The following is a 25,589-nucleotide window of genomic DNA, read 5'->3' as shown; positions in this document are numbered from 1 at the left end:
AACACCACAGCTCTGCTACAAATTAAGTTACTTTGCTATAGTCAAAAAGCTAAAGGCACTCATTATCCTAACCATCTGTGGTCCGATCACACTGCCAAGCCCAGGCCTATATATATATATAGCAAGTTATAGCTAGCATTAAAATCACTGAGGACTCCTTTGAACTGTAGCAGAAAACCTGCAGACAAGTTTAAACAAGGAAGGAGTATCATGTATCCACATCTATCAAGAATCAAGCCATCAGTTGAGCAACAATATGACTGATCACGCATTAGAGACACGTTACAGGAGATAATATTCACCGACATGATTCTCCCACGTGAAATCAAAAACAAAAGTAGGTCTATTCACTTCCAGTGTCAAATCCCTCCCGGAGCGTTGACGCATACAGCTGACTGTCAGCGGCCACTACAAACCATCGATTGTTTTAACAAACAATGTTTAGTAACACAAGTAGTCCATGACTTCTATTACAAGGGCTGAAAAATGGCATATCCCTTTCAAGAGCCAAAGGACACCAACATCTTGTGACACACAGCCCTAACAATGTTGCACATGAGTAATGTTGTGATGTCAGGTCAAAACAGCAGTTTAACATGTTTATGTGATCCGTTTTGAGTGAGTTCTCGTCGGTTGGGGCAACAGAACTGAGCATCACAATATTGCTCAATCATATTAGTAAATGGTTGAAAAAACGTTCTCACAACAAGAAACTTACTTTCTGCTCTTGAAGCATCCGTACATCCCTGCCATGGTGTAGAACTGTTAAAGATCTCCCAAAAACAAAATACTTTCTCCCTCTGTGTAAAATACACAAAATAGAGTTTTTTTTCCTGCCCTGGTTTGTCCACAAACAGACGACCCTCAAATCCAACACCTTGTGCCGTTGTCCCGCATCAGACCCGCTTTTCCTTCTTAGAATCAACGGCTTGTCAGAGACGATGCAACTCCACAAGAAAAGACGGCGCACTCTTCAAAGTCAAACCGTCTCCTGAGGTTCCTCCCTCTTTTGTCCTCCGCTGGAGTCCGACTCCCCACTGAGCTCCGTTGTCCCAACTTCAGAGGCACGACTGCCAACCCTAACCACTCATACGACCGCAGCCAAAGTGGGATTATAACATCAGAACATCGCACAAGAAGCACGGGGTTATAGGAGGAAGGTTTGCGAAACAGGAATCTCCTTCACGAATGAATGGGGAATGTCCTCCAAAGCAGGAAAAGAGGCTTTTCCTGGTAAATCGTGTCTCACAGAATCGCAGAACAAATCTTTAAGGCTAGCAGGAGAACAATGGAATAAAGGACAGACTGAGTTGCTACTACATGCCTCATTTCTCTCCTCCCGGTCTCCACGGCTGGAAACGCAGGCGAGGGAAGGCTGGAGGAAGGAGGAGGAGAGAGAGAGAGGGTGGAATGAGGGAGGAGGTAGTTGGGATCAAGACACTGCCCCCATGACCTTAAGAAAATGTTTTTTTGTTTTCTTTGTCTCTCGACTGTTCAGTAATGTACAAATCAATTTATTCTGGACCGGTCCAATGCCATGATATTATTTATTGATAAATAATGGGTTTAAACATTTCAATTATTTGAAACCATGCATCTGTGCAGGTCATGCCATGAGTGAGTGTACAGCCAGGGCTAATCTACCGATACTAGTGAACTAGTATTTTGGGTGGCCAGTTATAGCTGTATGCTAAAAAGCATCTCAAAGTTGCAGAATATGAAACTTTGTCAAAACATGATTTCAGGTTTCATACTACCATTAACTGACTGACTATTAATGAGCCCCCGCCGGCAATGGCCGCTAGTGATAAAAGTGCTGAGTGCATTGTCGCCCCTCCAGCTGCTACCCCGCTAACTTTATTGAATTTGGAGAATGTAGTTATTTCATGCCTCTCTATTAGCCATCAACCCACTCTTTGTGAACATATTGTTGGAAAAATGGACATTAAGCCTAAAGAAACGCTTTAACGAGGTAGTTAGCTAGCTCTTGTCAGCTAACAATTACGGTTAGCATATTGTGAACTGAGCGTTTTATCTCATTCGGTTACATGTTGCTGTCAATCCCTTGGTTGGCATTGACTTTGTTGCCAGTTGCAGCATGGCGGCTGCTTTCAATGATAAAAACTGAAACACCCACTCTTAACTACTTGCTGAGCACCAAAGATACGGTTGTCAGCTGGCAAACAAAGTGGAACATGTGCTGCTAATGAGCCACATGTTCCACTCTGTGCTTGGTGGAGAGCAAAAAAAGAGCTAAAAGGGAGAGTGAATATTGGACTTTTATTTGTCAGGTGGATAATTAATGTTCCCTCAGTCAACTAATGACATACATCACGTCAATTTGGTGTTTCGAGCTTGCACTTTGCCAAATGGGGCCGGAGGGGTACAGTGCTCTATAATGATTCAGGTTTACTCATTTTTGGACCTGCACCCCATAATTACTTTTTTTACTGTAATTTTCTACTGTAATACTTGGCTGTTGTAAATTTAGAAAAGTGAAACAAATTTACTGAACCACTGAAGCACATGGTATGGTTTTTGTCGGTTGAGGTGAATTATGTTCTCAATATTGTTGGACCATGAAAACTCCATAGAGATTAAAAAAAGAAAAAAAGAAAAAACTTTTCTTAGCCAAATTGAATTTAATGTCCGGTAAAAGTACTACTGGAGAAGTGCTCCATTCAGTATAGACTTTCCTTGTACATTGGGTTGTTCTACTTTGGCATAATGGATTTGCATTGCCAAAATCAATCAATGTAGAGCACTTAGCAGTGACAGCATGTTTTTTTTTCCAATAGATGGCTGTGAGAGGAGATTTATCATTGAGGTTGTAGTTTGTGCATAAAAATGAACACCAAAGAAAATGGACTCAAGAGTTGCCATGCCTTACAGTACGTTGCGCTATAAAAGAAAACCAGCTCCTCTGAGTTAACTTCACACTAAATCGGCCAACTCTTCCATGTCACAGGCCACACCACAGCTCCCAGTGCTTATGCTTGTGTGGCTGCCAGTGACATAAGAGTCGATCCAGAGACTCCCTGCTGCTAAAACCACTCAAACACACACAATTGACGGAAGGAGTCAATTTTAGCTTTGTAGAACGTTTACTTAATGATCACAGTGGGATCATAACTACCAAATGTGTTTACATCATCAAGGCATGGCTTCACTCGCCTGGAATAGTGAGTAAATGCTTTGTCATGCAATTACACCTGTGAACTGCATCTTCAACTGAAGAGTAGGATCTCATTGCTGAGGCGTCTGCACGAAAACTGACCCCAAAAAGGGACCAAAACTTTGAATCCGATGAATCATCAGAAGGATTCGCGGAGGAGTGGTGATATCGGGTGAATTTCCCAATCCCAACGTGCCCGGACCGACTGCCGTCTGTGTGATTCATTTCAAGTATGTTGAAATTGATAAAAGCTGTCCAAGTCACAAGGCGCGTCTGTGTGTGTGTGTTTGAGTGTTTGTATCAATGTAAACAAAGACAGTCGGTCTGTATCAGTTCCAGAGGTACGCAGCTCCATTTCAACAGCACGATAAACAAACAAGAGCTCTCTAAAATACGTTTTGGCAGGCTGCGGCTGAGAAATTCCTTTACACACACACGCGCGTCCACACAAACACAGCTACGGGAGCTTCTACCACATGACACTGCCAATAAACCATCAGGAAGGACCCTCTCGGGCTCAATTAGTGTTGACAAGGTTTCCACCATTTAAAGTATTGGTTAATCAGCGTTTCCATCAATAGATGCAGCGTTTCCTCTGCTTTGTTCGGAATCTCACCGCCTGTGGGGACGTCAGACACTCAGCACACCTCATGGATCACCCCGACTTAAATCTACACAGTCCTAGAAAACGCTGAAATATTCAGGAAACAGAAAGCACTTAAAGCGTGGTAAAGTTGGCACTTACGAAAACCCCAAAAATGTGTTGTGGGCGGTAGGACCAACACAATGAGCTGGAAGCTGCTGAAAGGTTGCGTGCCACTCTGCCACCGCTTTCACTTCACAAACCCTTTGACCCGTTGCCTTAATTGTGTAGGTATCGGTTCCACTGCACCTATTCCGGGAAAGCCACTTTTACTTTTCTACCTTGTTCTCAGTCCTTTGAGAGGTAACTTAAGAATGGAATCAATACTTTTCAGCGTGTGAAACACCTGGAAATCACCTCCTGAAAATCAACAAATGGAAGGTTTCCAAAGCCAACCCATCCAAAGTCTCTCCGGACGTGTGCTGGATGAATTCCTCAATCGTGGCATGTCTTAACAGATCCAAGAGTGTGTGGCCCAGCGTTTTGTGAAATATTTAAATGTGTTCTAGTGTGCGCGTGTAGATATACTCGTATATGCACGTATCAATCACACAGCCTTCTGTTTATAGTACCAAGAAGAATGTCGGTCAGTTTCCCCCCCCCAAGAAAAAAAGTGGATGTTGGTATTTCCTGAAATGAGAGAGGGAGAGAGGGAGAGAGAGAGAGAGAGAGAGAGAGAGGGAGAGAGAGAGAGAGAGAGAGGGAGAGAGGGAGAGAGGGAGAGAGGGAGAGAGAGAGAGAGAGAGAGGGAGAGAGGGAGAGAGAGAGAGAGAGAGTAAGAAGCAACTTGAGCCAAAAAGCTGCCCTTTTAATAATGATAATAATCAAACTTGAATTTCTTCTAATGGCCACCAAGGGGCGACTCCTCTGGTTGTAAAAAGTGTCCAACTGTATGAAGTCAAATTGGAAAATGAGTTTATGCCTCGATTGGTTTATTCCCTCAGTAAACATTCTAAACATTAGTTTCAACTCTTCAATACCGGACGATGTTGGTTTTGTAAACAATGATCCATTCGGGGTTAATGAGTCCATAAAGTGCTATTCTTTATTCTAGATGATCCTTCATGCTGTGGGCTACTTCGTGATGGTCAGACCCCGCTGTGGTTTCCGTCCTGGGAGTGTCTTCTGTCACTCAACTAACCCTTTAGTGGGTTGTAACAACCTGATTGTCTAAAAAATGCCTTGTTCAGCGATTGTTTTTTACTTAGCTCCAGCATCTCGTCTGACCTTTGGTTACAAATTGGCAACAAGCGGTACGGCTTCATAACCATAGCGCACAAACCAACAAGGGGCATCACGGTGAATCTGTCCAGTCTGTGCGTGCAATGGGGCCTCACTTAAATAAATGGGATGCTACGTTTTTGTCACACAACCCTTAAAAGATCAGATAAGACCCTGAGAAAAAGCACGACAAGCGTTTGGGGGAAAAGCTTTGTGCTTTGGAAATGAAGTCTGCTGAATTTCCCCAGATTTGTATCGTTCACTAATATAAAAACAACCTCCACATAATGAATCCCCCCCCCGTTAGATTTCTGGACTTGTGGTCGACCAAGAGGCCCTGCTTTTCTTCCTTCTCTTAATTCTGCTTGATTCTTTCCTTCCCCTTCCTCCATCTCCATCACTTCTTATCCCTGTGCTTAAGTTGCTCTCGCCCACCCGTGCAGTGCAACGCCTTGTCCTTCTCCTCTATTTTGTGGTTTCTCCTCGTCTCCTGGTCTCTCTTTCACAAAGTGCACATGCAGATTCAGATCTCTCTCTGCTCAGTGGAGGGGGAGGAGGAGGGGAGTCGCCCCGTAGCTCTCTAAATTCCATCGCACATCTGGAAACCATCTTCTTTCTCTCTCTGTTTGCCAATCTCTCGCCCCCTTTTCTCTGTCGTAATGCAAATAGCCCTGTAATCATACTCCTGCACTAAGCCAGCCCGCCTGGGTGGTGTGTGTGTGTGTGTGTGTGTGTGTGTGTGAGGGAGGGAGAGATTCTAGAAAACGTTCTTCCAACAAGCTGGGATTTCTTCTTTTGTCCATCTCAGGTCGCAGCTGAGGTTTATGGGGTGATAAAAACAAAACAATCTTTGACTATACTCGCTCTCTCACACAACAATTGTTTGTGTTTGTGTGTGTGTGTGTGTGTGTGTTTGTTGAAGCCGCAACAGGAGGCCTATAAGCAGTTGTTTCAAAAACTTGAACTGAATGATGACGCCCAATTGACCTGAAAGCTTTCATAGTGAGTGAATAATGCATCTTCCGCTCCACTGGTCAGTGAACGTGTCGCCAAAGCTCATCTTCTCCTTTACTGGTATCAGTAGAGTGGACTTTAGATGGCTTCCTCCAACATGACATAACCAATAAAAGCCACTGTGGATGACGTCTCAAGGTACCAAATCCTATTTTTGGGACAAGAGGGGGGTGGGGGGTGGGGGGGGGGGCAATTTCGTCGAACCAAATCCTACTGTGACCAAACCTTGAGCTTCTTTTCCTGACTGTCAGGTGCAAATACTTGGAACCACGAGGTAACACTCACTAATCAGGCGTCACAGAAAATAAGGAAACAGCCCCCAAACAGCGGCGCCGCACGCAGCCCGAGGCCCTTTGAGTTCCTCAGTGAGCGACGCCTACGTGGGTATCAGCGAGATGTCCTGATAGCATTTGCTCACAGAGAGCAGCAGTAAACAGGACATCCCTGTGAAGCCTCTGAGGGGTTTGTTCAATGAGCCAGTGACAGATGACCTCATCAGCCCTTCCATCCGCCTGTGACAGTTGACAGGCCACGCACACACACACACACACACACACACACACACACACACACACACACGGTTATCAAGCTTCTCAGTCAGATTACCAGCGCTGATGCCCCTTAAGCTCGCGTATCCTGCTCCAGTGTGATAATGCTTTCTTCGTGTACTGCAAACGGGAGGTCTTTACATCGATTTTTAGGGCCCGTGGAAGACGTGCGTTGGCTTCGTCGTCCCAAAGAAACACCCAGCGATCAGAGAGGTCCGACGCCGTGCTACCGTGTTTCCTCACTATGATCAGATCAGATCAGATCAGCAGGTCTGGGATCAACAGAACCTTTCATCCTCTCACGCCGACGGACAGACAGCGGGACTCGGAGTCCGTCAGTGTTTCAGGATTACAGTGGTTCCTGTACGGTGAAATATAACAGTTTAATCTGGACCGTCCTTGACCTGCCGCTACCAAGCACTTACATGCTCACACACACACACAAAGTCACACAGGGTGCTTGTTATCTCCCTGCATAACCATTTGATAAAGAAATGAAGAGAAATGTGGAGGTTTGAGTGACCTTTTGGTAAACAGTTGGACCTCTACGCGGATTGGGACATGCATATGCTATCAGCTGATCTAAAATAACACACTTAAAAGCAGATAATAACAAGGCTCCTATTGACAGGTTAGCAAATTTAAGACAGTTTGCATCAAAAAGGGCCACTTTTGGAATAGATTTAAAACGTGAAATGCACATTAATGACTAAAAACAGTGTCCTCTAAATCAAACCATGTTCAGGGTGAGTAAAAAAAGGATCATCTGTGAGTAGAGTAGAATTATTTCACCAGCAAAGGTGTATCTGATCTTCAACACTGAAATACGTCATTTAGCCAAAGTGTTAAAAAGTACATAAACATACATGAGTAAATGAATCATGTTACAGTATCACAGAGACACAAAACAGACCCTTTAACAACTCCCTGGAGAACTTCAAGAGCAACAGCCCAGCCACATCGCACCCAGGAAACCGGGATCAAATAGACACCCCACGTCTCCCCCCCCCCCCCCCTCTCCCTCCTCCACAACTCCAGCCGCAGCTCGAACAAAAGCAAAGCGCAGTCGGACACTATACATCGACCGCATGTATCGATCCGCGGCCAAACGTCATAATCCCCCGCGGTCCGGTAATAACTCTCATAAATGAACCTCTCCCGCCACTAGTTTCTCTCTCTCGGACCCGGGGAGACTTACTGCGAGGGCTCTATCTCAAACGGCCTCAGGTCGAACTCATCCCTCAGAGACTGGAACCAAGACATCAGCGCTGTTAGTGGACTAGTGATTGGATTATTTGTCGTGGTCCTGCCCTGCGTCCTCTGCTCCGCGGTGCTGCGTTCAGAGGCGGCTCGGAATGCCCAGGATCCCCACCGCGAGGGGCGGGGGGACTGTAATATAAACACAACAGAGCAAATAAAAGTTGGATGACGTACAGTTAAAACAGTGGCTCAGGGTAAGAATACTTTAAGGGAAAACGTTTTTAACGTAGTAATTGTGACAGAAGGGCAATGGTGTGTTTTCTAGTTGGACATTCTCAACAAACTCAAGCATAAAATAGTCACAGCTGGCTAGGCTTTAACAGACCACCAAAGCGTCCGTAACAAGGTGTCTGAATGGTATATATTGAGTCTCTTCTTTCATTTCATAAAGGTGAGGATTATGTTGATCAGTTTACATTGTTACGAGGAACAGTGAACACACCATTACAAAGCAGAGCATTGGGCCAGATGACCACCTGATGAGATAAGAAAACGATGTCCTCTGGAAGAATCGTTAGTAATAACAAACAATTGAATCACGTATCAACTGAGAGTCTCTTTGACCGTGGAGTGAAACAATCGGACCCACCAGAAAGCAGCTGAGCAGCATGGAGCTGAATGTAGAAGAACCTCTGTGTGTGTCATCATCAATTAGACTTAACAGTCCAATGTTACTTCGGCTTCAAATGTTAGCAAACAAGACTTTCGTTTAATTTAGTCAAAAAGGAAAGCCCTATTTCATTACTTGGCAAGTTACCTTTTTGTGTGAAGTTTCTGTGAAAAAGTTTGAATCTTTTGGGATTGCTGCTGCCATCTAGTGTTGTAGCCGAGATAGTTAACCGCAACATTATCTTGACAAAGTTTTGGTATATATATATATATATGCCTCGGTACAAGAAGCACCTCACACGACCTTATCCAACACTTTACTTCCCCACCATGGCACATCGTGGCAAAAAAGGGTCTGCTTTGGAAAGCCAGGCGATTGTGATTGTGATATTTTCACCCCTTTTCAAATAGTTTAATGAGAGGGACAACTTGAACAGGCGGGTATAAAAAAAAGACTCTTTAATTCAGTCAGCAACATGTAGACATGAAAAACATTTAAAACAGAGGCAGACAAATGGGTTTGACTCATAACAGCAAAAATATGCAGATTATTGCAAAAATAGTAATTGTTGAAAGCGTCATGTATCCTAGGTGTATCCCGCGTTAAAAAGAGGCTTCTCCATGAACCACCCAGTTTGGCTGGGGATCGACTTGGGGCTGTAAAAGGGGCATTTGGGTACGTCACAGCCTGCCCGCCTCCCTAAACCTGCCGAGCAGTCCGTCGTCTGCCCTCAGGGGGAAGTACAGCGTCCGGCTGGTGTAGTACCGGGAGTCGGACTGGAGGTTCTGGATGACGTCTGCGAGGAGGTGGGCCCGCTCCACGCCGCAGCCCGGCGCATCGTAGCCCAGCTTAGTGAAGTGCACGTGCAGGTGGTAGTAGGACGGCTGGTAGTGCAGGTAGACTCTCAGCTTACTGGCGGGAAGCTTGTAGCGCTGCAGGATGGCCTCCTAAGACACAACCACAGGGAACGTTGTCATCGTTTGACATAATTCACACGGCCACTGCCCTTTCTCTCCAATCATGAGCTGGCTCTCTCAAGTAGAACGTGTAATTGGTGGAAGAATGTGACTCAAACATAGTGTGACATTAAAAGGCAGCAGCTGGAAGAAGGAGACGGTTTGTGCTGTCCCCCTCCCCCCCCCCCCCCTCACCTTTCCTCTCTGAAAGATGTTCTGCAGCAGCGGTAGATGCTCAGCTGTCAGGTCTCGGAGACTCCTGATGTCTCTCTGGCGAGCTATGGCGATCAGGTATAAATCATCGACCTGATGGCAGACGATACATTCTGTTAAACTGCGTCGTCCAAGGTCCTTCAAGTCTGGATATTCGTGCACGTCTGAGGCACAGCAGGAAAACATTCAGCTGCTTAACGTGACAGAGGATATTTTATCAGGAGAGGAGATAAGGCTGCAGTCCTGATGGTTTGAATGTCTGACATCTCAGGGCTGACATGCATTCCATGTTATGTCTTCCGCAGTACATACTGTGATAAGAATTAATGTCGGCTCACCTGTTTCTGATCCCATTTAAAATCTGGGAGGAGGACAAACCCAACTTCAGGTTCTGGATCTTCATAGACAATCTTCTCAGCTTCTGCCTTTTTCTCCAAGATGTTGTGGACCCACTGGGTGGGCGGAGAGGAGGGGGGCGGGGTCAGTCAATCGACACCAGTTACTGTTGTGCATTCACAGGAAGGCATTACGGTGCCAATGCGGCCCGCTAAAAGGAGACGACGTCACGGCGCTGACCTGCACGCTGAAGCTCTGCTTCTGGATGTAGGGCAGAGTGATGGACTGATAGTCCTCCCCCGTCTCCTCCACCAGGAAACTCTCCTGTCGCTGGTATTTCTTGACATGCTTCTCTGTGGCCGGACACACGACTGTGGCCTTGATCTCTGCGAAACAGAAACACACACACACACACACACACACGATGGGACTTTGCTCTCGATGATCTTGAGTCAGTTTACCTCATTCTGACCATACCGTTGAGTTGCGGGGGAGCCTGCAACCGATATGTGCTGTAGATGTCGTTCCTCATCTGTAGCGAGAGCTTGGAGCCCACGAAGAGCTCAGCCAGGCTGTCCTCTCTGATGGGAGTCTTCTCCAGGATGACCACGGCCTCCCGATCGGCCAGCTGGCGAAGACACGTTCAACTGCGTCATTTCTGACTACCCGTGCCGACAATGACACTTCCCCTTAATTAGATGCAAAACATCCCCTCGTGTCTTTCTCCTTCGTCTCTATAAGATCTCTTTTCACAATAAAGCACTGGAGGGCAGACTTATTTTGAAACATCAAACCGGAAGTCAATGTCCCAGCTTTCCCTCGATAAACTACTCAGACCTTTGAATTAACGTTAATACAACAATGAAAACGTTTTCCTCTTAAGTCACGGACAGTTGCTCTCAACAGCTTCACCAAAGCTAGAGTGAGTTGGCTAAAATACTCGTACAGCTAATAACAACATTAACGTTACCTTTCCGTGGATGAAGATGTTTTTCTCGCGGGCAGAATCGCTCAAGACGGAGGACGTTTTAAACTCGGACAGAATATTTTCAGATTCAGGATCATTTCCAATTTCTTCGCCACCATTCTCATTGTCGGCTTTCGCTCTCTTGGCCTTCTGAGGTGATTCTTCTGTTCCGACAGCGTGGATTTCACGTTTACTTTCGGTGTCAGCCATGTTTTGTGTTGTTGCCTTTGTGGCCAAAGATCGTCTATGTACGGGAAGTTAACGTACTCATCAGAAACAGCCCAAATCTCAGCGAGGACAGAAAAGGACTAAACAAATAAATTCGCGAATAAATATATACATAAATTTACAGATAACTAAATAGTTAATTAAATAAATGTATACATAAAATAAACAAGTATAAATAAATATTAGCTAAAATTAATACAGAAGTATTTAAATGCTGAATTACATGCTGGAATGAATACATAAAATAAAGAATACATGCTGGAATAAATATGGAAACTTTTTATAAATTACTTTTCGTTACTACATCCCTGTTTACACCATTCATATTAAGTCTAATTTTAATTGTTTGATTTTTTTTTTGGAATTTTAAGATTAAACCCTATATTTCAATAGCGTCTGAGGTCCTCATATCCTGTTTAATAATTTCATTTTTACGTAATGCCGGAGAAGATAATCACCTTGACGGTAATAACGCAGAACTTTTAACAGTGACTTCCCATTATTCTTTACGCTTAGTATCTCTTAACATAGTTCTTAACTTTCATAAACGTCCCGCCCTTGTTGTTAGGGATCTTGTTACATTTGCAAGTCAATTTGCTGCAGAGTGAGACCTTGCCTCATTTAACATCTCTTAGCCAGAGCAACGTCTACTCCAGACAAAAGATACCCGGGCGCGACATTTCTCTGTCATTAAAAAGGATTGGCACATCATTGAACTAATATGATTAGCGTTTTAGGGCGGGGCGATTGACGAACGGACCAATGAAAACATTTCTCTCAGGGGTGAATCAGGAAGTTATTTAAAGACGACAACTACCAGCTGATGCGTTTGTCTGCCAGGCTGTGGGACGAGGAAGCAGCAGTGGGGATGCAAACTTTTCAGCAGCACAACTTTATCTGAAGTTTATGGTGTCGTTAAGTCTTCCCAATCAAAATGTACACCTGTTTCGGTGTCTGGCTTCTCCTTCTGCTGCTTCATTCCGTGGCTTTTACTGATGTTGCAGGGAGAGGTAACGACAACTAGAGCGTTTATAGTAACGTTATTCATCGGTAGGATTTATAACCCACGGGTTTTGGCGCACATGCACTGGTTATCTGATTATCTTTGAGCTTTGTGGATTTATTTGAGTGGTGTTCTGCTGTCAGCTCCTCTGAACAGTAAATCAGCCTAACTAGTTTACATTAGCGCGTAATGAGTGTTTATTCTGTTTGTATAGAAGCTGTTTCCAGAGCAAGCTGACGTTAATGAATTCAATTTACTCACTGAATGGGGCTTTGTCCCGTTCAGCTGATTGAGTTTCTGTTGAGCTTTAATCTGCACCAGAAGCCCTTTAAATACCCCGTGTAACGTTAGCTGCTTTGTGAAACGCCATCCTAGTGTTTTTCTACTTGTTATTAGTACTAGTTTTACACTTGGAGCTTTACTATTTGAATCATTTTACCACTGCTTGCTATTCATTGTTCCTTTGCAGCAATTTCTTATCAAGTTCTTCATTTAAAAAACCCTAAATGACCTGTGTTGTCTTTCCTTTCAGAGAGGAGAAATGTCCTTTTCATCATGGCAGATGATTTGCGGACGTCATTGGGCTGCTACGGAGACGCTGTGGCCAAAACCCCAAACATCGACCAACTGGCATCCAAAAGCCAGGTTTTTCTTAATGCATACGCACAGGTCGGTGGGTGTCGCACATGTTCATGGTTTGACGATGGCGAATCTGACAGGGGGTGGGGGGAAACTTCTAAAGGTGTCCCTGCATCCCTCAGCAAGCGGTGTGCGCTCCCAGTCGTACGTCCATGTTGACCAGTCGCAGACCGGACACCACCAGGCTCTACGACTTCAACTCGTACTGGAGGAGCCATTCTGGGAACTACACCACCCTGCCGCAGTACTTCAAATCTAGAGGGTACCACACCATGTCTGTGGGCAAGGTATTTCACCCAGGTGAGATTGATGCTACACATTTTGTAGACTTGAGTGTATGCTGGGACAGCGGCATATTTAGTGCTGAAACTACAGTAGGAATCAAAGTCGGCATGACTTTGTTGCTAACTAATATTTATAATTTATTTTAAAATATATTGTATATCTCTCCCAATATACAGAAGAGACGGTTGTGCTTTTACTTTGTTTATTTAGGCATTGCCTCAAACCACTCTGATGACTACCCCTACAGCTGGTCCACTCCTGCCTACCACCCACCTTCATTTAGATACGAGAAAGAAAAGGTTTGTAATGGGAAGGGAAGTGATACAGGAAATAAAAGTCAAATAAAAGTTAGTAATAGTGCCTTTGTCAGGCACTCCCTTTTGGGGATTCATCCATTATTTTCTTATTATGAATCTAATGGTGCAAAACCTTGCCCTCAAGTTTTGGGCTTAGTGAATGTTACACATTGCTCCTGCAATCAAGTGACGTGTGATGTGAACCCATTTGAACCCTGTAACACATTGCTTAACAAGGAGCAGACACTAAACTGTAGCATGAACTGTACATAAATGGCACTTGGCTATATAAACCTTTTTTTTCTTTCCCCCAGATGTGCAAAGGAGAGGATGGAAAACTCCACGCCAACCTGCTGTGTGCGGTGAGTGTGGCGGAGCAGCCCGGAGGAACCCTCCCCGACATGGAGAGCACAGACGAGGCCGTGAGGCTACTGAAGAGTCGGGTCCACGACGACGTCCCTTTCTTCTTGGCTGTGGGCTTCCACAAACCGCACATTCCCTTCAGGATACCCCAGGTACCGGACTTTTCTTTGGTTAAAAACCCGATAGGCAGGGTTCGAAATGAGGGGCGTCTGGGGGGGTCCCGGACCCCCTATAAGTCATTAGGGACCCCCTATAAGAATTTATTTTTAGATTTTGGGGGGTCCCTGACAAATATTTTGAACATAAAACATTATTGTGAAGATTATAGGTCTTTAGTGAAGTTTTATATTTACAACAATAATTAATTTATTTCCTAGCGCGATTGGGCAGCAATCAGGGCAGCCAATAGCATCACAGATAGTTGTTGTGCTCTGTGGCGCAGACACGTAGGTTATTGTGTAACGCGGCAAAAAACGAAGCCTCACAAAGAGTGAAATCCCTCATGAAAATGCTGTAAGTCCTTCGATTATGTTTATATCCGCATAATAATTGCTTATTATAGTAATATATCTGGAGTTGGTGTTCCTATATCAAAAGTTGCATTAACTTAGATACCCAGTGTAACGTAATGATTAGAAGAGCTGTACGTGTATGAAGCCAAACAACCTGCCAGCTAACAGCAGCACATTCACAAACATATTGCTGAAAATCTACAAAGCGAATCACAAATCCATTGCAGCGCTCACGATTGTATAAGTGAGCACTACATCACAACCACGTATGAAAACATGTATTCAAGAAAATATATTTAAAAAAAGATCGGAACGATCGGGATTCGAACCCCGTGGGTCAAAACGTCCTAAAGCCAACGAGCCCACTGCTCTACGCAGTGAGCTATGGAGATTTACACATTTATCTGTGCGGTACAGGTGTCTTAACCGCCGTTATCTACCGGACCGAAGAGCAATTCTGATTTCGGTGCCTTATTTAGATGCCAGGAACAGTCTTTATAGACATCATTATTATTCAATCCAGCGGCTAGTTGTTTTACAAATTCCACTAACGTAAGGGATGAGAAACGCCATTTGTACTTCATCCAACCCTTTGAAGGTGCATGGTGCTGCCGTAATGAGTACACCTGGTGGATTTAGGTAACTTGGTTAACTTCCTTGCTCAAGGAAAGAATGACCTGTTTTCCACTTTGTCATGTCAGGGATTTATATAAGGTGCTGTAACTTTGTTGCTCCAGAATTAGAGGGTTACCTGTTTGATTAAAGCCAATCCACTTCTCCAGACATCACTACACTACTGGGGCTAGCCCAAACCATGAAAAACATCCCAACACCATTATCCCACCTTCAAAATATGTCTATATAATTTTGCCTGCAGTATATAGTGTGGCAAGGTAGTCTTCAGTATTTTTTATAGTTACATTTCAGGGGACCCCCCCAAGAGTCCCAAGTCATTTCGAACCCTGCCGATAGGACATGTATTAGTTATACATTTTCCCAATAAACCGTAGGAGGATGTATGAAATAAAGACTTGTACAAATGAACCATTGTTGAAAATGACATTTTAAACAAAGAAAAAATAAGCAAACCTCTATTTGTGCGTATCTAGTGCAGACATACCAACCCTCCCGATTTTTCCGGGTGACTCACGAATTTCAAAGCCCCTCCCGAAAATCTCCCGGACCGACCTTTCTCCCGAATTTCTCCTGAATTTCCACCCGGACAACAATATTGCTGCACCACCCGTCACTGGTGCGCCGTTTCAGACCAAACAATAATAAAGGTTACACCTTGAAGTCGAGCGCGGCGATTAGAACGGGAAAAAGATGAGACTTGCGCTGCAGAGAAAACCTCTAGCATCCCCCCCCCCCCCCCCCCGGTCCTTTTGAATATCTCCCTAATTCTGAGGTCTCAAGGTTGGCAAGTATAATCTAGTGAATGCATCAGAGATGAACCACAGAGGAAATACAGCAGCAAATGCCCTGCACCCATCCACAGGTACTAGGTATCCACACCTGTAGGACCCTGTGTGCAGATGCTGGAGATGTGGTCACGGGGGCCAAACTATTTAACTCGGCACAGTTGTGCAGTGAAAAGCAGGAATGATAGAAGTTGATGTAGCGGCTTCCAAAAGGCTCAGGGGGGCTTTGACCTTCAGCTAGTTTCATAGTGACGACTTGTTCTACTGAAAGGACTACAAATGTTAGAACCATGGACGTATAACCTCAGTATCCGTGTATTTTGCTGTGTGTATGTCATATTGTGATGTAATAGGAAATACTGTGACTTGGCAAAGTTCTGCAATGCTAATAAATCAGTTTCAATCCCCCCTTGGTAGATCAGTTGCAGCATACATTGACGTAGCTCATTTATTTTCATCATGTTTAGTGGCCTTGAGATTCATACATTGTTTGAGTTAATTTCAATCAGGAGATACTTGTTTAATAGTAATACAATAATTTATTACACAAGCATAAAATATGAATTGTGCAAAGTCTTTGGCGATTGGACTCCATCATGACGTACTATCCCCGAAGGCAGGGATAGTGAGGTCCATAAGCCCAATCCCCCTGGAGTCCAGACACTGGTGGAGGTGGTGTAAGGAATAGCAGCAACCTGATGACGAACCAGGAACAATGCTGATGCCAACTGGAGGTGACTGGGGTGGAGGAGGGTCGCTTCAGCTACACGCTGAAATGACAGCTGACGCCAACAGAGAGGAGAACACATTTAAAGATTGACAACGACAATGTGATTGGCTTAAGGAAACAGTGTGTAGAATCTGAGTGGTTACTCAAATGTGCACGCCCCCAATCAGCTGATAGAGCAATTACAAAGGAGGCAAACAGAGTCAGACCGGTTGTCTTCCTGACTGAATTTGCGCTTAAGCTACATTTGTTAACACGGTCTTTGAACCCTCCGTGGAGAGGCCGGCTCTCTGCATGAGCCGATTGTGTGTGAGACGCAGCAGCCAGTGGCGTCCTTTTCCTTCACGCGGGTCATTACAGCGCAGCCACAAGGGGTCCGCATGTGGCGAATTACTCCCGTCAGGTGATCCTGGGCCCGAGACATCTGGTTGGTCGGCACAGCGATAGCCGCCCACCTCGCTACGCTCGAGAAGCCGTACGCTCCAGTTTTGTCATCCAGAAGGAACCATTTCATATCTGACTCTGACCCGACGGACTTTTTTTGATTGCTGTGAATGAGCGTGCACCTCTAATAGAGCTTCATGACGTGATGATGCTGCTGCAAAGAGCCATTGTGACCCTCGATTGAGGAGTAGCAGGCTGCAGCTTAGTCTCACCAAAAGCTCATGACCATATTTTGGCAGGTATTACTTTTTAAAAATCTAGCATTTACTCAAACATCTTCACGGGGGTTTCCTTCAATAGTTATTTTGCTTATATTTTATTACTTATTATAAATAAAGGGGGTTGAAAGGTGCCAGTTGAGGTGGTTTGGGCACCTGCTGGAAGATGTTGCCCGGGAAAAACTGTTGTGACCCGACCCCGGATAAGCAGATTGAGATGAGCTGGAAAGTATACGTTTAATAAAAATGTGAGTGGGAAAAATCCTAATTGCATTATTGACAGTTGACCTAAACCGTATATTTGGCATTCTAGTCCTAAAATCTATTTACCAGCCGTTTTTTACTGAAATATCTGTTCTCTTTTGATCAAACTATTTTTTGAACCAAGGTCAAACGTTTTCATGTTGCATTTCTGTGATGCTCATTCATAAAGACTGCTGTTCACGCTGTGCTTTTCTACAACTCATTTATGGGTGCTGCCAGGGGGGGGGGGGGGGGGAGGCAGCGTAGCTTGAGTGTGTTGATTGAGGCACAGATTTAATGCCAGGAGATGAGATGAATGATGGCGTTCACATGGAGGCTGGGACTGAGAAAGTAGTGCCATAAAGCACACGGTGTATATCCTGTGATGAAGGGAACAAACGTGGTGTTCCCACAGAAGTTGATACCCGCTGAGGTGAGATAAATATCTGAAAATGATCTTGTCCCCAAATCCAGTGCGGCAATTATCTGTTAACCTTCCCTCTCTGTGCCAGATTCAGCACATGGCCGTCACTTCAGACAACCGTGTAAATGAGCGGCGCCGCCGGGCTGCGTAGCGGTGCACATCCATGAGAGTTGGAACGGGCACAGCTGATTCCACATCTGCTGCGTCACGCTGTCGCTCTAATGAAGACAAAGGGGTTGGACATGAGAAACTGCTCGCAAGTGGACGGTGTCAAATAAATGAAGTTGTGGACCAGTTTGAGACCTTATGACATACAATGGCCAATTTAAAAAAAAAAAAAACGCAATTTGACTGATTAAAGCTGGCTTCTGTCGCCCTACAGTTTGAATACCAGAATCAAACAGGAAAACGAGATGAAAGTGGAATCCTCGGAGGCTTTTTCGAACTTAAATTTGCTTTAAAGACCACAATGTACAATCTATAAGTAATGGACTGAAGTGCACATGACCCTCTACGGCGGGTCGCTCGTTGCCTTGTATCCCTTAGAGGGGAAAATAACCGAAAAACGGTTGACTGGTAGAAGCGATTTCTCTCTGCACCAGTGCTTGTTGCTGCTTATGACGCAGAGACCCATCAAGGTGCCACCGTTGACGTTTATGTGGGTGTATTTGTATTGGGGGTACAATGTCTTTTATAACTGACCCATTAACCAGTAAAAAAGCATCCTAGGATTGAACGTTCCTCCTTGCAGGTGTGTGTCAGTCATCCGTTTTCTTTATTTGTGACTGATTTTCTGAAACCAACCTGGTGCTTCTGTGATACAGGAGTACCTGAGTCTGTATCCCATTGGAGAAATGAGTCTGGCCCCGGACCCTGATGTCCCCACACGGCTTCCACCCGTGGCCTACAACCCCTGGGCGGACGTGAGGAGGAGAGACGACGTCCAGAAGCTCAACATCAGCTTCCCCTACGGGCCGATCCCTAAAGACTTCCAGGTACCAACAGTTCTTCACAACATTTACAACCCTCCCGGAAAAAAAAAATCTTTTTTTTTTTTTTTTGGTCTCAATTTGTATTCCAGCTGCGTATCCGTCAGCACTACTACGCCGCCGTGTCCTACGTGGACGCTCAGGTCGGGCGGCTGCTCGCTGCCCTGGACGAGCTGAGGCTGGCTGACAGCACCGTGGTGGTGTTCTGCTCTGACCACGGTGGGTGTCAGATAATCTGTGCACGCCATTTAGGGAGTGTTTATTAAATATCACAGGCGTCTTTCCTGTCCCTCACCACCAGGGGGCAGTGGTGTAGCAGCACACGTATTGTTCCATTATCTCTTTGCTCCTATCTAGCTGTACTATAATATCCACCACTTTCTTGTACTACCTCCTTAAGAAAAACAATGGAAACTCCATTTCTTTGAATATCTCCTTCAGCGGAGGACATTGGAGTGAAGCCTTTCCATGGCTGTTTTGATTCCTACCCAGTAAAGCTCAATCACAGGCCCTTGTTTTCAAATACCAGGTTACTGGGACTTTAAAATGTTTATTTTCTGACATTTCTGACCTAGATTTAGTTTGTTTTTCCCCATCTGCCTCCAGTCTTTCCTAATCCAATTTCCTTCTCGTTGCAGGGTGGTCGTTAGGAGAACATGGCGAATGGGCTAAATATTCAAATTTTGACGTCTCAACGCGTGTCCCCCTCATTTTCTACGTTCCTTGGGTCACCACCTGGAGAAATTGGCTGCAAAATTCTACTTTTCCCTTTATTGATGTCCTCACCCAGCCAGAGCGCCGCTTTAAGAGTAAGGCCAACACATCTATGTGTGTCGGGTATCAAAAGGGATCTCATGTTTGATGTACCATTTTTAGTCCTAATTCCTCATCTAAAACATGTGATTGTGCCAACTTGACTTGTATGGAGGCTTTCAGTTCCTCAGAGAGCTCCAGGATGTATTAAGATGAGGATACACTTTGATTTTTGATTTTTTTTTTTTTTTTTTTCCCCCCTAAGTTTTTACTCCCAGTGCAAATGGTGCAATGATGATGAAATTGGGGAGCAGGGCTTCTGGTGGATATGTTTGCTAATTTGCTGTTGGCGAGTAATTGAGACTCTCCTAAATGGTTGCCTCAGTCTCTCCTCCAGAGGACAAAGTTATCAGAAACGTGGTGGAGCTGGTGAACGTTTTTCCGACACTCTCCTACCTGGCTGGCCTCAAAGCACCCAAACCTTGTCCTGACATCTCCTTCCAGGTATGAAGAGCTGCGTTTCATGGATCTAGTAGTTTTCACTTTCTAAAGCTGTGGTTGGATCTACAGCGCGATCTTTGTCTCTACCACAGTTTAATCTGTTGCACTGTTGGTTTTGTTGGGCGTTGTCTTTGCTCCGGACTGATGTATCGACCTCTGACTTGTGTTCCACGGTTGGAAATATAGAATAATGTAGAATTTCTGACCGCTTTAATATCCTCCACTTAATGAAACCGGTGACTTGTTAATACATACATTTGTAGCAGTTAAACTAAACACTAAATGTATACAAAATATAATATAAATTGAAAAATGGACCTTCGGGGCATTTTGTTGCTTCTCTGTTAACTTGCTGCAACAAACATGAAGCTAATTTGAGGCATTCTGTAGATATGTGGTGTGAAGGAAATGGCCGTTGTAACTAAGTCCTGCCTCACAGAGCAGCCGTTGTGACCTGACTGAAGAGCCTCAGTCTTGTTCTATCTTGGACTCAAGTAGTCTTCAGTCGTTCAGCCTTGTTGAACTTGGGGATCCTTTTGGGCTTACGTCGAAACCACGTTTTGGGTGTCATGCCGAGCTCGTATTTTCCATAAGCTGCAACACAAGAAGTGAACCGGATACCTCCAGGCACCCCTGGTTCAATTGGAACGTGTATAAACATTGGCAAACAAAGTTAATCGAAGTGCACGCTCTGTAAACAACCCCGAACGCGAGCGACGTGACGTAAGAGACTCTGACATTCATTTCCTTTCCCTCCCGTCGGCCCGTCGTCTTGCTTTCAGGAGGAGCTGTGTACGGAAGGAGAGAACATGGCCTACACCTTCCGACACCAGGAACAAAGGCAGAACGAGGAAGCCATCGCTTTTAGCCAGTACCCTCGACCCGCCGACACACCGCAGGTACCAGGGCCCAAGTTTTCTACAGCTTCTATCAGCTGTCTAAAGGTTGCATTTATCTTACTTCCAATGAATATTCCCCAGTTGCTCTTAATGAATGAATGGATTGAGTAGACTAAAATGTTAGTGACGCTCATGGAACCCAAAGTTGCTCTCTGCAGCGTGTGCTGGCTCCCACCAGATGTGCTGATTGAACACATCCCAGCCAGTGCTGTGAAGGGTCCGGAGAATCGTTCGCTACACTTCAAGATGCTTTTATGTTCAGTGTTCTTTCCTTAGGTCAACTCTGACCTCCCCGACCTCAAAGACATAAAGACCATGGGCTACTCTCTGCGCTCCTGGGACTATAGATACACCCTGTGGCTGGGGTTCGACCCTACAACATTTCGGGTTAGTCCTCACATGTCCGCGTGTGCCCATCTGGCTCCTCCTCAGAGAGTGATGGAGCCGTCAGTCTTTGTCTGTCACCCCTCTGCGTCCAGGTGAACGTGTCGGATGTCCATGCTGGGGAGCTTTACATGTTAGCGGACGACCCCGGCCAGGACAGGAACATCTACAGTGACTTTGACCACAGTGGGATGATGGGAAAGATGGCACGTCTGCCTGGGGTAAGTTTGGATTCCTTTTTATGTAGAGCTCCATGATTTCTTCATTCACTGAACTTGTTGTCTGACTCTGGTTTCTGTCCAGACTGCGAGTGTGCAGAGGAGAATGAGGCTGCAGCTCCTCTACCTCTCAGCGGGGGGGGCAACGAGAAGAGGGAAGGCGTGATGACGGGACTGAAACCACAACAGATGGACAGATGGAGACGAGTACAAAGGGAAGATGGATGGATGGATAAACTCTCCAGAAAGGGAGAACGCCTTGAATATTTTTTCTAATATAACACATACTTGATTTAGTATTATGTGGAATCACTGTTAATCTTTCAGGCTCAGTCCCTCAGGCTAATGTTCCTTGTGAAGAACTCATTGGCAGGCAGATCTGGGCTCATCAGAGTGGAAGTGAAAACGGAAGCGTTTATGCCGGGAGTTTTTTTTTATTAACAAAGGGAAATGGAAAACTCTGATTGGTTGATCTCACTGCTGCTAAAAGCGAGGTCCAGTGCGTTTGTCCCCTTTTAACTCACTGTTTCATACTTTGTTTTCATACCGACTGAACAAAGGATATTTAACATGTGCTTAAGGTGCTCATGCTAAGCTAATGTCAAGGACAGCTGGCTCATTGTAGCGTAAAGAAATCCAATGGGCTATTTTCAACTCTTCAACCCGTAACACTGACTCCTGCAGCTCACCGTGGAACCCTTTGTTCTGATCAACTTTACCCAGAAGCATGAACTCTGATTGGCTTTAATGGTGGCGCCTGCAAAGTAATATTGTTCTATTGGTCCTCCATCTCTCACATGGAGTCTGTCGCTCCACTCCTGAACCGCTAAAAGGGGGCTCGCACACTTTAGCGCTGTCGTGTTGAAGAATATGACATTTCTGTATGCACTCGATGTCACTCGCGGCTGTTTGCCTCCCTCCCTGTAAAGCAGTCGGTGTTGAATATGCGGACCCAGAGTGGAGAGATTAAGAGCCACCCACAGTAATTGAATTCAAATAAATGGGACTGGAGCCCCCTCGTGCTGCTGCTCCAATGCATGCGCTGTGGCGATGTTCAGAAGAAAGCACTTTCGGCTTGAATTTTGCGCCCAACAATGAATTGCAGGGTTTTGGCCCGTCAGCTCTTATTATAGTTTACACCGGCTTCCTGTTAGTGAGATGCAGATGATTCATGTAATCAGCACGGATCACATGTCAGACCAAGCCTTATTGAATTTCTCTATTTGCTCCACAGTTGTTCTCAGGGCATTGATGACTGTTTTTTTCTTTCTGAAGCATCAATGTTTCTCTGTCGCTGCTTCCTTTTCAACAATAGCTGTAAAGTGTCCATACAGTCGGACGCTGAGGACACCAGTCTGGTTGTGTCGGAGCAGCTCGGAGTGATCTCAAGCTTTCTGAAGGAAAATAAATGATGCAAAAAGAATTCATAGCTGTAGTTTCCCAGGGACACGCTCTTAATATATTAGTTTGATTTGAATAACTGTGTTCATAAACAAAATACACCATTTGTGCAGAGAAACTTGAGCATGTTCTTGTGTGTTTGGCCTTCAGAAACAAGCCCATTTTAAAGAGGAGGGAGAGCTTTGCTCCAGAAGGGAGAAAACTGAAGTCTTTTCAACTCAAACTGAGTTTCTCTTATTCCTGCATAACTCCACAATATAGTATGAATTCCATGTCATGCCTTGGAAATGGGAAGCTAAAAGACCAGAGAAGCCCATCACACGTTTCCCCTGGTAATCCTTTCTCTTTTCAGTCACCCCTCCCTCACACCATTCATATCCACCTCATGAGTTGTACCTTTTCATCCCTTTGTTTAATGGATTATTCTAAGCAACATTACACCAATATGTCCACCTGCACACTGTAAAATGTCTAGCAAATACATCTTGGCAAAAGTGTATCTATAAGTACTCCCCCCACTTGGGACATTTTGTCATGGTATAACCACATATTCAACTTTATTTATTTAATTGGGATCTTATGTAATGGCCCAACACAATAGACCATCTGGAAGTTGGAGGGGAAGTTCACATGGATTTAAAAATAATTTCCAAATAAAAAATCTGGAAAGTGTTAAATGTATCTGTATTCACCTCCTTTTACTGTAGAACCCCCCCCCCCCCCCCCACCCTAACAAAGATCTGCTGCGACAAATTGCCTTCATAAGACACAGCGTTAGTAAATAGGCGCCACGTGTCTGCAATTTAATCTTGGTATAAATACACGTGTTCTGAGACGGTCTTGTTGGAGCGTTACTGAACAAAGAGTCCTGAACAACAAGCAGCTCCTCAAACGGCTCAGGGATAATGTGTTCAGTATGAAGCAGGGTTCCATTATAGAAACGACCATGAGGCCCGTGTTAACTCTGGAGGAGCTGCAAAGATCAAAGCTAAGGTTGGGGAATCTGTCCACGGGACGACGATGAGCCGTGTACGCCACACGGCTGGTCTTCATGGAAGAGTGGCAAGAAGAAAAGCTGCTGTTGGAAGTTATCCGTTAGAAATCCTGTTTCCGAGTCGTGTGGGACAGCAAAACATGAGGAACAAGGTGCTTCAGTCGGATGACACCAAAATGCAACTGTGTGCGGAAGAAACGCTGCCCATCCCCCTTGAGCACAGCATCCCAACAGGGAAACATTGCCACTTCAGCAGGTACAGGGGGAACTAGTCCGAACGGAGGAAAATATGGATGGAGCCATATACGGAACAATTCTTGAAGATAAGACTTGAGTCATCATCCAGCAGTATCAACCAAGTAATGACTCAGGGGGCAAATACTTATCCATCCAACACATTTTTTTTGTTCTTAGTATTAGTTGTGTCCAATAAAATGTGTTTTGTACCTTCAAAGTACCATGCATGTTGTGTTGATCAAATGGGGGAAAATTTCCATTTGAGCACCAGTTCTTAACTTAACTGCGAGCTCTTAGCAGAGCAAAGTGTTCCCCGTTAACTCATCCAGCACATGGGGCTTTATTTACACCAGCAGAGCGGCAGCATTCATTTGGAGTAGTGTTTCTGGTCAGCTGATGAACGGAGGTCCAAGGCATGAGTTCTTATTCTGTTCGCTCTGTTGCTCTGCATTCAGTCGTGTTTCAGTCTGTGGCCTTACCAGATGTTTATCATCACAAGCGGTGATCTCTGGCCACCATCTAATTGTAATTATGTCAGTATTTACCTGCTCCCTCCCTCCGATCCACTCCGTCTCGCTCCCATCGGGTGTCATTACGCTTCCAAACACTGATTATCGCGTCACAGCTGCCTTTCTGGTAACGTTGCTGACATGCACACTTACCTTTGGAGGGGGAGTGTGGAAAGAGAAGAAAAAACAAACGCTGCATCACGACTAGCGTTTGTCTCAAGGGTGTGTGTGTGTGTGTGTGTGTGTGTGTGTGTGTACACATGTGTGTTTACCGTCCGTGCATTAATCCAGGGATAGTAAACAAACTGGAGCCTGGGAGGCCCGGGATCAGGGAGACTGACAGAGAGACCGTCTGCCTCCAAACAAAGTGGTTTCAGAGTATTTCTCCGAAGAGCTGTTTTTCACACAGCTAAATTAGTTTAGTGGACTCTGCGCTCTCCTTTGGAAGCTACTAGGCCGCTTACAGCATTTCATCTGGCCGGGTTTCGCATCGTACTGGAGACTATTTGTAGGGAATGTGTCGTGGCTCAGTGGGTCTGCTCGCAAGAAGGTGGGTTTCTTTTTGGTGAGAAGCGCTCCCTGCTGCGCTTCACATTATTATTATTATTATTATTATATGGATATTGGCGATAGAGGCGCAATCCGACTCGAGGCCGTCTCGACCTTTGGACTTCTGACCCCTGGCGGTAGGAGTATTGGAAATGCAGCTGGCTCTCATATAAAGTCGCCTTCGTTAGGAGGACGTCGTGTCTCTGCTGCAAGCCGCGGTGTGTTTTTTAACCACAGCGTCAGCGCGCCGCTCTCTCTCTTCTGCATCTCTCAGAGCACGTGGCACATCGAAAAGGAAGCAGCCAATTAGAGGCCCGGCTGCATGCGACGCGTCGGCCGCCACCGTGAAGCCAGGTCACCCGGGGGTCGTTCAATTAGGGCCGACGGGCTCGTCCCTCGTTAGCGCCTC

General features: G+C 45.2%; 3 protein-coding genes across 11 annotated transcripts in view; 1 reads left to right on the top strand and 2 right to left on the bottom strand.

The window, feature by feature from the left end:
- zgc:66433 (uncharacterized protein LOC321250 homolog) overlaps window positions 1-7,959 on the bottom strand; it is a 30,384-nt gene extending 22,425 nt beyond the window's left edge. For 5 of the 9 annotated variants that reach the window (XM_037460769.2, XM_062560738.1, XM_037460771.2 and 2 more), the window contains exon 1: window positions 719-1,357. In XM_037460769.2, coding sequence (XP_037316666.2) covers window positions 719-736 — 18 coding nt within the window. In that variant the 5' untranslated portion in view covers window positions 737-1,357. Of the gene's footprint in view, window positions 1-718; window positions 1,358-3,920; window positions 4,148-7,799 lie in introns of those variants that run through there. The other 4 variants (XM_037460770.2, XM_037460772.2, XM_037460773.2 and 1 more) reach the window with 3 other exon arrangements.
- A 953-nt stretch (window positions 7,960-8,912) lies between these two features.
- dcps (decapping enzyme, scavenger) lies at window positions 8,913-11,198 on the bottom strand. Its single transcript, XM_037461427.2, has 6 exons — window positions 10,947-11,198; window positions 10,454-10,604; window positions 10,217-10,362; window positions 9,979-10,092; window positions 9,623-9,733; window positions 8,913-9,418 (listed from the first exon to the last, which is right to left on the bottom strand). Exons 1-6 carry the CDS (start codon window positions 11,151-11,153, stop codon window positions 9,152-9,154), a joined length of 996 nt encoding a protein of 331 aa, XP_037317324.1. The 5' UTR covers window positions 11,154-11,198; the 3' UTR covers window positions 8,913-9,151.
- A 765-nt stretch (window positions 11,199-11,963) lies between these two features.
- On the top strand, window positions 11,964-22,447 carry ids (iduronate 2-sulfatase). The gene is made up of 13 exons (XM_037461425.2): window positions 11,964-12,181; window positions 12,707-12,843; window positions 12,936-13,113; window positions 13,309-13,397; window positions 13,709-13,909; window positions 18,571-18,741; window positions 18,828-18,954; window positions 19,374-19,544; window positions 19,874-19,992; window positions 20,772-20,888; window positions 21,165-21,275; window positions 21,368-21,493; window positions 21,576-22,447. The coding sequence occupies exons 1-13, from the start codon at window positions 12,106-12,108 to the stop codon at window positions 21,654-21,656; spliced, it is 1,704 nt and encodes a 567-aa protein (XP_037317322.2). The 5' UTR covers window positions 11,964-12,105; the 3' UTR covers window positions 21,657-22,447.
- The last annotated feature ends 3,142 nt before the right edge of the window (window positions 22,448-25,589 follow it).

Source organism: Pungitius pungitius, chromosome 2 (assembly GCF_949316345.1).
Source record: "Pungitius pungitius chromosome 2, fPunPun2.1, whole genome shotgun sequence".
Classification (NCBI taxonomy): Eukaryota; Metazoa; Chordata; class Actinopteri; order Perciformes; family Gasterosteidae; genus Pungitius; species Pungitius pungitius.
The sequence above is the reverse complement of the archived record's forward strand: the minus strand, read 5'-3'. Positions and strand labels throughout refer to the sequence as shown.